A 9,562-nucleotide genomic window follows, 5' to 3' on the forward strand; every position below is an offset into this window, starting at 1 on the left:
GAGCGCTGGTAATCAAAGAGGAGCGCCGGTAACCGGAGAAGCAAAGAAGAGGTGAGAAAAGGGAGTGCGGCTAGGATTTGTTTTGGGAGAAAAATCGCCGCTCAAAAGCAGAAAAGCTGGATTTCACTTTCACATTATGACAACAACCTTGTTTCCTAAACCTATATATGCATTTTGTGCAATATCTTCTATAAACTATATGATCAATCTGATGGCATGTACCCGCTTTTTAACTAGGGCGCCATTTTAATTTTTGTTGTTTCCAAATAATTCGTGGTAAAAAAAATCCAAAATCGATCATGATTTTTGAGCAAAAAAACATAATTTTGTTTTTAATTGTTTTACTCTGAGTTTGCCAGCACAAATTGCCAGCGAAAATTAACTTGGAATTTGCGTAAAAATTAAAAAAAAAAATCAAATAAAATAGAAATACAAGCAAACGTCTCGTGAGAGACAGAGAGATAATAAAACATCTTCTTTCTCGTTCTTTCCGCAGAGAAATTTCGATTTCTTTGTAAAAGACGACGATGATGGATCCTCAATTATGGGGTTGGATATTGCCTCTCGTGATCTCCGTCTTCGCTCTCTATGTATTTTTCGTGAAGCAGAGGCGGAACAGTAATAGACTAGACCCTAAAACCTCGACGATCCATAACGATCGCACCGTCTCCACCGTCACCTCAAACGTCGGATCTCTAAATACAAGCGGCGGAGATACCGTCGCCGACGTCATTGTTGTTGGAGCCGGAGTCGCTGGTTCTGCTCTGGCTTACACTCTTGGAAAGGTCATTTTCCCCTTTTCCCTGGGTTTTGATTTTGAGAGCTTAAGGATCCAAATTAGGTGGTGATGGTTTCGAGGAATCGATTCAGCTCAAGAAATTTAAGAAAAGTTGCAATTGCTGCTTAGTCATAGCGAGTTTCGATTCTCCGTTTGTTTTGAAGCAGTTTTGGTTTCGTGGATTGATTGAAGACGCTACAATATTCATAGCTCAAATTTAGGATTCTGTGATCATTTCCGGAATCTAAGTTATCGAAATATGGAATTTAGAATGAAATCTTCTGCTTCACAGTGTGACACTTCTCTTTGAAGCAAAAAGTGTTGATTTGCACATTGTTTTGTGGGATTTTTATGTTGTAGGATAATCGCAGAGTTCACGTGATTGAAAGAGATTTATCGGAGCCAGATCGCATTGTTGGGGAGCTGTTACAACCTGGTGGTTACCTCAAGTTACTGGAGTTGGGAATTGAAGGTAAGCTAAGATTTGGTTGAGGACCATTTGCTCTTTAGTTGCTTTACTAGTAAATGATCATCAATGTTGCTATCTACAGATTGCGTGGAGGAAATAGATGCTCAGCGTGTATATGGTTATGCACTTTTTAAGGATGGGAAACGCATTCGTTTAGCTTATCCACTGGAGAAGTTTCACACAGACGTATCTGGAAGGAGCTTTCACAATGGACGCTTTATACAAAGAATGAGAGAGAAAGCTGATTCGCTTCCCAAGTACGTTTTTTTCCTTATATAAATGCCTCTAGATGTTATAGGCCTTTTATCCTTTTGCTTGCTCTACCTAGACTTACTAGAAGTTCCATCGTGTTGATCCCAGTTTCAGAAATAGTCTATATTTATGTTAAAGCTAAATAAAGATGCAGAAAACATTTTTGAATCAGTGATCTGGTTTTGATATGATGCAAAGTATTTGGATAATAAGTCTATATGAAAGCCACTCTTGTGTACTGCTAATGGCTGTTTTTACTGACATTCAACAGTGTTCGGCTAGAGCAAGGAACAGTTGTTTCTCTTCTAGAAGAGAATGGTACTATCAAAGGTGTGAGATATAAGAATAAGACAGGGGAGGAGCAAACAGCATTTGCAGCTTTGACTATAGTTTGTGACGGTTGTTTCTCAAACCTGCGTCGCTCTCTTTGCAATCCTCAGGTAACGTGATGTTTAGTATTGGTCACTGTTTTCTCGTATCAGAAATTACTCTCAGTTGAGTTTATAAGACCATAAAATAGATTTGCATTAGATTCACAACTTCACAAGTAAATAGTATATGTCTGTATCATCTTCACGCAGGTCGAGGTAGCTTCTTGTTTTGTCGGTTTGGTACTAGAGAACTGCCATCTCCCGTTTGAAAACCATGGACATGTCGTATTAGCAGATCCTTCCCCAATTTTGATGTATCCAATTAGTAGCACAGAGGTCCGGTGTCTGGTTGATGTTCCTGGTCAGAAAGTGCCTTCTATTGCAAATGGTGAAATGGAAAATTATTTAAAGACTGTTGTGGCTCCTCAGGTATGGGTGGTTTTTCACGCTCTGCACTTCTCTTCACTGCATTTTTGTTTTTTTAACCTTTGGTTTAATTTGTGTGTGTTTATCTCTGTTTAAGATGCCTCCCGAGGTCTATGACTCTTTCATCGCTGCGGTCGAAAAAGGAAACATCAAGTCCATGCCAAACAGAAGCATGCCTGCTTCTCCTTATCCCACTCCAGGAGCTTTGTTAATGGGAGATGCATTTAACATGCGTCATCCTCTAACAGGTGGAGGTATGACCGTTGCATTATCTGACATCGTTGTCCTGCGTAATCTTCTTAGACCGCTCCGTGACCTTAGTGACGGTTCCAGTCTCTGCAAATATCTCGAATCGTTTTACACTCTGCGGAAGGTAAAACATTAACTGTAGACTTAAGTTCTTTTTAGTTGTTGTTGTCAAAAGTGTGTATTAGTGTTTTGAAAATCATCATCTCACACTTGCAGCCAGTGGCAGCAACGATCAACACACTTGCCAATGCTCTTTACAAAGTCTTCTGTTCATCAAAAGACGAAGCAAGAAACGAGATGAGAGAAGCGTGTTTCGATTATCTGAGTCTTGGAGGCATGTGCACAAGCGGACCAGTATCTTTGCTTTCCGGTTTGAATCCTCGACCGCTAACTCTTGTCTGCCATTTCTTTGCCGTTGCGGTTTATGGAGTCATACGGTTGTTGATTCCATTCCCTTCCCCAAAACGCATATGGCTTGGAGCCAAATTGATCTCGGTATGAATCACATTAGTTATTGTTTTTTTTTTTAGCTGTATGGTTACACGATCATAATGCGTAAAAGTGAAAATGGCAGGGAGCATCGGGGATAATATTTCCGATAATAAAGGCAGAAGGAGTTAGGCAGATGTTTTTTCCAGCAACTGTGCCTGCATACTACAGAGCTCCTCCGGTTAATGGAGAAACCAAATGTTCATAGTCTCAATTGATTCTTCTGTCACAAGAAATGTTCATCCAAGAAAATGAAAAAGAAAAAGGAAAAACACTGAAGAGATGATTTTTTTGGAATGCATCTGGTTATTTTGCTTTTTTTTTTGTCGTATTAGTGTTCTTTAAACGTATAAATGTGACAAAAAAAATTCGATTTTACTTCCACTTCAGTTCGATCAAAGCATCTCACCATGTCGTATGCCTATAGGAATCTAACTTTGGACTTCTTATTTTAATGAATCAGTTTGAGAGTAATCTATAGAGAAAGGACTTAGTTTTTACTCCCTAAATTTGCTCTATATTTACAACATCTCACACAGGAATTTCATGATTAGAAAGAGTGATTAAATTTCCTCTATCCCAACTAGGTACTTAAAGTTATTCCTTACCGTATGATTGAGTTTCAGTTGGTATAATCATCCATTCTATGCTAAGCTTGATCTATTTTCTTATTCTTATCCCCAATACATATTAGAAATAAAGCTGATGCTCATTGTAAATTCTGTCATATGGCTATACAAAAACTTTTACTTTTTTCTATTGTCTCATAATTCTGTACATGCTTTGGTTAATTTCAGATTGATGTTTGTGGGGTTTCTTTTCCAGTTATTTATGATCATTCTGCATGCATGTCTCGTATAAAAAGCTTACATATGATGTGAATTTAGGTCCATGAACTTATTAAACCAACAATTAATCTCATGACGCTTGTATAATATAAACTTATATGAAGACTGTTTCTTTTAAACTATTATCTTACAAAAGTTGCTAGTCTAATAAAAAATTTTAATAACACTCTAAATTTTATAGATCAAATAATATGCATTTTTAAATGAAACTAAAATATAGAATGTTTAACGCGCGAGTCTCACTAAAGTCGGCAAGCCCATCACATATATGCAGGTAGTCAGTATGACAGTATATGAAGTAATGAAAATAGGTTGGTAGTAGTTTATTTTGTTAATGAGGCAAAAAAGTTTGGTGAACGTATGACTTAATCCACAATAAAGACAAAGTGAAATTAATGTTTTCGAATAACAATTTATATGACACATCCAAAAATTGTTGGTCTATATTAAGTGGCAGAAAAAAATACGTTTTAACTTTTAAGTATGTTTATTTAAGTACAAATAGAAAGAACATGAAGACACGAGTGTATATGTGTAAATTAACAAGAATTGAATATTGAAATATAAAAAGTGCAACCAGAAACACGATAACAATTGTATATAATTTGTATACAAGAATTCATTAATTCATCGACTTTCCGTGATTTAGGCGTTACAACAACGCTTTCCAAACTTTACTAATCAAAATATAAGAACTCGTAACATATATTTATAGAAATTATGTAACTTCTAACAAGATCTAAACTTAAATTGCATACGCTTTCCTTCTTTAAATTGTAACTTCTACCACCTGAATTCAGATTTCTGGTCCACCTTTTCTGAGAAAAAAAAAACATCTTGGGTCAACTAATTGAACAATACATTAAAGATCACGTTATTCTTGTCATCTGGTGTCTTCGTTTAGAAATCTGTTATTTGGTATAGCCTTTTTTTTTGTCAGCATTTGGTATAGCTTCTTAAGATTGTTTGTATTTCCACTGCATTTTTTTTTCTATCTTTCTTTTATTGGCTGATATGAATTTTATAGCAAGTATCAAATTCCAAAAATGGAACAAATTTTTAAAATTCCTTCACCCCCCCCCCCCACCCCACCCCCACCCAAAAATAAATGAAACTATATTTCATCGTTATATAACATGCAAATTTTTGTTTTAAAATCTTTGACAGTAATTTGTTTTTTGGGTATAAATATTGACAGAAGCTTTACATCTAAATAATTCCATAACCATCAAATAATTAGGAACTAATATTGATTTTATACTTCTTAAAAATATTGAGAAAATTGACATGTATAGTAAATTAAAACTTGGATCCTCTGATTGTAACAGCATATGATCTGCTACGAGGGTATAAGAAATCAGATCCTTTCTTTAGATTCTTCACAGATCCTTCTTCTTCATCTTCTTCATCAATTTTCGCCATTTTCATCCCTACGCTCGAGCTCTTCGGTAAACCACCTTTCGCAACCGCAACCGCCCCAACCGCAACGTGATTCCCCTTCCGCTGCTGAAGCTGTTGATGTATGAACATGTCAATCCCGTTCTTATGACCCAAACTCCTAACGGAAGCAGCTCTGAGCAGCTCGCTGTAATCATCTTCGAAGGTGAAATCGGAAGACCTCCTCCGCGAAGAGGCGGAGGAGGAGAAGGCTGAGGAAGTGCTCCGGCTTCTCGGAAAGGGAATGGAGACGGCATCAGCGGAGGAGTAGTGAGTGCGAGCTGCGCAGCCTGTGATGCTTCGCATGTAGAGATCACGAGCCTTGACCAAAACTTTTAGTGGCATGCTGATTATTCTCAAGAACCTGTTCTTGTTGTTGTTTTGTCCTCTCATTCTCACACTCTATATTTGTGTTATTTTGTTTATTTTGGTTCTGAAGTAATAATGATGGGTTTGGTTTTGTAGCATGAAACGGGGTTTAAGTAGGTAGAGAGATTTTTTAAGGTCAATTTTGAGAAAGGAAAAAATAGCGTGTTGAGGAGAACAAGTGGAATATGGTTTTGTTGACTTGGTTGTACGGACTTCTGTAGTAAAAATCTGGACAAGTCTACGTTAGTTTTTTTTATTGGACTAAGGCTACGTTAGTTACGATGCCATTTATACGTAACTTGTCATATGTCTGACCAGAATTTTTTTTTTTATAAAAAAAAAAAATAATTTTGCTTAGGACTGTTGAAAAAGAAGTATCATGATTGGATACGAATCCGACTTTTGCTTGAAAACCATACCCGAATTGAACACTGAAGCAACTACCTCGGTTCAAAGATTCAAAAAAAAAACAACCCACCTCGGCTCAAAATTTCATCATTGAAGATTTAAATAAATAACTTTTAAATGATAGAAGAGTTAACTAGGTAATTCGGACAAATTGAATCAGTTGCAGTTGCTACTTGTTAGCGCGTATATTTGTATAGAAACGCGGAAAATGAAGCATTCAATGCTTTCTTTCAAAACAAAAATGAAGTATTCAACGCTCAACACACTTTTTTGATATTGTTAGAAACAGTCAACACTGTTTGTTATGTTTTCGTCTACGGTCTACCGATATATTAAGGCCCTGTTCGTTTCTGTATCTGGATGCTGCATCTGGTTGCAAATGTCCAAATGTTGTTCGTTTTTTCACAAAAAAATTTGCGTTCAGATGCAGCATCTGGATACAAAGTGATTAGCATCTAAAAAATCTAGATATTTTAGATGCTGAGAAATAGAGAGTTCAGAGACAACGTTTGCATCTAGTTTATGTTAAAAACATTAATGCTCTTAGAGTCTGTTCTTTTCTTTCCCGCTGCGTTAGCGTCTGCGTTAGAGTAAAATGGCAGCAAAACGGTTACAACGAAGAGTAAAACGGCAACAACACGGTTACGAAGAAGATAAAATTGCCGCCGAAGATGATCGCAGGTGTTGATGAAGATGATTGCAACAACTCTCATACGACGCTGGAATTTGAGGCGTCATTTTTAGGTGATGCGGTCACTCTTGCGACACCACCTGCGACATCTCCTTTTTCCAGCAGCAGCTCCGCCATCGTCGTTTTACTTTGTTACGTATTACGGTCATCACCATTTTAATTTGATGCTGACGCAGACGCTGCGCGAAAGGAAAGAACAGATCCTTACTATAATAAAAATCTTGATTTCTACAAACATCATAAAATTTTGATTTCCACAAACATCACAAAATTTCGATTTTCCATTAAGACGAAAAATCTCGATTTTTTGCAAAAAAACAAAAAAAAATTTTGATTTCCCGCCAAAACGTTAATTCTCGGTTTCTCGCAAAAAACAAAAACTCTCTGTTTCCCTCCAAAGACAAAAAATCTCGGTTTCTCGCCAAACACACAAAATCTTGATTTTCCGCCAAAAACGAAAAACTCTCGATTTCCTGCCGAAACGCAAAATCTCGATTTCCTGACCAAAAACACAAGATCTCGATTTCCCGCCAAAAACAAAAAAATATAGGTTTCTCGCCAAAAACGCAAAACCTCGGTTTCCCGCCAAAAATAAAAACTTTCGATTTCTCGCCAAAAACAAAAAATCTTGATTTCTCGCCAAAAACGAAAAATCTCGGTTTCCTGTCAAAAACGAAAAATCCTTGCTTCTCGCCAAAAACGCAAAATCTCGATTTCTAGCCAAAAACGGAAAAATCTCGATTTTCCACTAAAATAAAAAACTCTTGGTTTTCCGCCAAAACGCAAAATCTCGCTTTCCCGCCAAAAACACAAAATTTTGATTTTCCACCAAAAACGAAAAAAAATCTAGGTTTCTCGCCAAAAACGCAAAATCTCGATTTCCCGCCAAAAACGAAAACTCTCGGTTTCTCACCAAAAACGCAAAATCTTGATTTCTTGCCAAGAACAAAAAATCTCGGTTTCTCGCCGAAAACAAAAACTCTCGGTTTCTCGCTGAAAACGTAAAATCTCGATTTCACGCCAAAAACACAATATCTTGATTTTCCATCAAAAACTCAAAATTTCAGTAAAAATTTTCTCGTCAAATATACAAAATTATGTTTTCCCACAAAAAATGCAAAAAAAAAAATTTATGTATATCTAAAACTTAATTTGATAAATATATCATTTATTAAAAAATGATATTCAAAAATATATTTTTTTTAGTCATTTGATATATTTTGCATCAAACTATTTTTTCTAAATTTAGAAACGAACAATTTAGTATCTAAACGTAGCATCTTGATGCAAAACCTAGTTTCCAAAACAAACAATATCTAGATGTTGTATCTAGATGTTGATCTAAATGCAAAATCTAGATGCAGCATCTAGATAAAAAAAACGAACAGGGCCTGAATAAAGGAGAAAAAATACTGAAAAAAAAAACTTATCTACGAAAATAGATTAATTCTTTAAATCCGGTTTCTTATATAAGATAACTAGTGCTTTTATATAACTAATTGACTCAAACGAAAAAAAGCCATGTCTAGCCATTCTATAATTGTAGGAAGTAAATTTAGAGGAGACAAATATTGCAATATACGAAAACGATTTGAGACACAGAAAAACGTTTTATAAAATCGGATTAAGGAAAAACGAGAAGTGGAGGCGAGATGATCTCTTTCCTTAATTCAAAATATCTCCCGCAGTGTGGCGGTTGGATGAGATCATGAATCCCAGGATAGAACCACTAGTATTCGTATAATCGCAGCACCCGATTATAGAATGTGACGAACTGATATTCTACGATATACTCTCGGACACTTACTCTTGAAAGAAGAAAAGAGACGCGAGAGATTTGAAGGAAAAGTGTGAACGATTTTTCTCTGTAGAGAGCTCTTTTTAAAAAATTGGAAGAGGAAAAGTCGATATATATAGCGAAGGAGAGAGGAGCGTCGCACTTAATCAGCGTGTTAATGACGTGATTAATTTTGCACTAATGATGCGATTTGGGCGTTAATCTTGGCGTGATTTTCGGGATAGACATTTGACTGCAGTTTAATGTCGTGATTCTGTTAAGAATTTGAACCGAAAACTTTAGCAATTTGGGCCAGAAATGTTGACCAAAACGTGGCCCAAAATGAACATCTTTTGTGGGCCGAAGGCCCACATTCACCAAGACCCAAGACCCAAGACCACCCGGATTTTGAACCACCCGGATTTTGATGTAAACCGAGACAACAAATACAACTCAGTTTCATTTTCTCGTAGAACGAAGTTCTCTATTGTGTTCATTTTGGCCTTGAACTTGCCTGGTTAATCATGAGTGAAGTTGGAAAATATAGCCTGTTGTTTTTCATTCTCCTAGAAACGGCCCCATTTCACACTCACTAGGTGATTTTGCCAGTAGTCTTTGTTTTAAGAAGTGTTGAACTTCACTGATATATCAAAGCTATGGTCTTATCATTAAAAGCTATGCTTATCCTTTGTAGATATACAATGAAGATTGTATGTAAACACTGTCAATCATCTTGGGACCTAGGTTAAGACTATACGTCTTTCAGTGCGTTAGATTTTGTTTGATTTTGTTTTCCCTTTTGAACCATACATCTTGGGATCTCCAGTCATGTAGGTGGGGTTTCCATCAAACAACCTCTTTAGTCATAGGCTTTAAACCCATTCCCTTTGACGATTTGAGAACTTGATCACGAGCTAGACCCTTAGTGAATGGATCTGCTAGATTATCAGCTGATTTTATGTAATCTAGTGAGATTACTCCGGTTGTGATCAAGCTTC

The 9,562-nt window shown here is 36.4% G+C and overlaps 2 protein-coding genes across 2 annotated transcripts; one reads left to right on the forward strand and one right to left on the reverse strand.

The window, feature by feature from the left end:
- The first annotated feature begins 464 nt into the window (after positions 1-464).
- LOC18009560 (squalene epoxidase 1) lies at positions 465-3,281 on the forward strand. The gene is made up of 8 exons (XM_006392231.2): positions 465-785; positions 1,139-1,250; positions 1,330-1,504; positions 1,771-1,939; positions 2,081-2,299; positions 2,394-2,669; positions 2,762-3,040; positions 3,120-3,281. The coding sequence occupies exons 1-8, from the start codon at positions 528-530 to the stop codon at positions 3,240-3,242; spliced, it is 1,611 nt and encodes a 536-aa protein (XP_006392293.1). The 5' UTR covers positions 465-527; the 3' UTR covers positions 3,243-3,281.
- Positions 3,282-5,046: 1,765 nt separating this feature from the next.
- On the reverse strand, positions 5,047-5,762 carry LOC18009561. The gene has a single exon (XM_006392232.2). It carries the CDS (start codon positions 5,710-5,712, stop codon positions 5,182-5,184), a length of 531 nt encoding a protein of 176 aa, XP_006392294.1. The 5' UTR covers positions 5,713-5,762; the 3' UTR covers positions 5,047-5,181.
- Positions 5,763-9,562: the final 3,800 nt, after the last annotated feature.

Source organism: Eutrema salsugineum, unplaced genomic scaffold (genome assembly GCF_000478725.1).
Source record: "Eutrema salsugineum unplaced genomic scaffold, Eutsalg1_0 scaffold_8, whole genome shotgun sequence".
Classification (NCBI taxonomy): Eukaryota; Viridiplantae; Streptophyta; class Magnoliopsida; order Brassicales; family Brassicaceae; genus Eutrema; species Eutrema salsugineum.

Excerpts from the sequence above, each read along its gene's own strand:
- LOC18009560 (XM_006392231.2), top strand. The coding sequence starts at position 528 with ATGATGGATCCTCAATTATGGGGTTGGATATTGCCTCTCGTGATCTCC. Across the intron at positions 1,251-1,329 it reads ACTGGAGTTGGGAATTGAAG|ATTGCGTGGAGGAAATAGAT; the intron begins GTAAGCTAAGAT and ends TGCTATCTACAG. Across the intron at positions 1,505-1,770 it reads AAAGCTGATTCGCTTCCCAA|TGTTCGGCTAGAGCAAGGAA; the intron begins GTACGTTTTTTT and ends GACATTCAACAG.
- LOC18009561 (XM_006392232.2), bottom strand. The coding sequence starts at position 5,712 with ATGAGAGGACAAAACAACAACAAGAACAGGTTCTTGAGAATAATCAGC.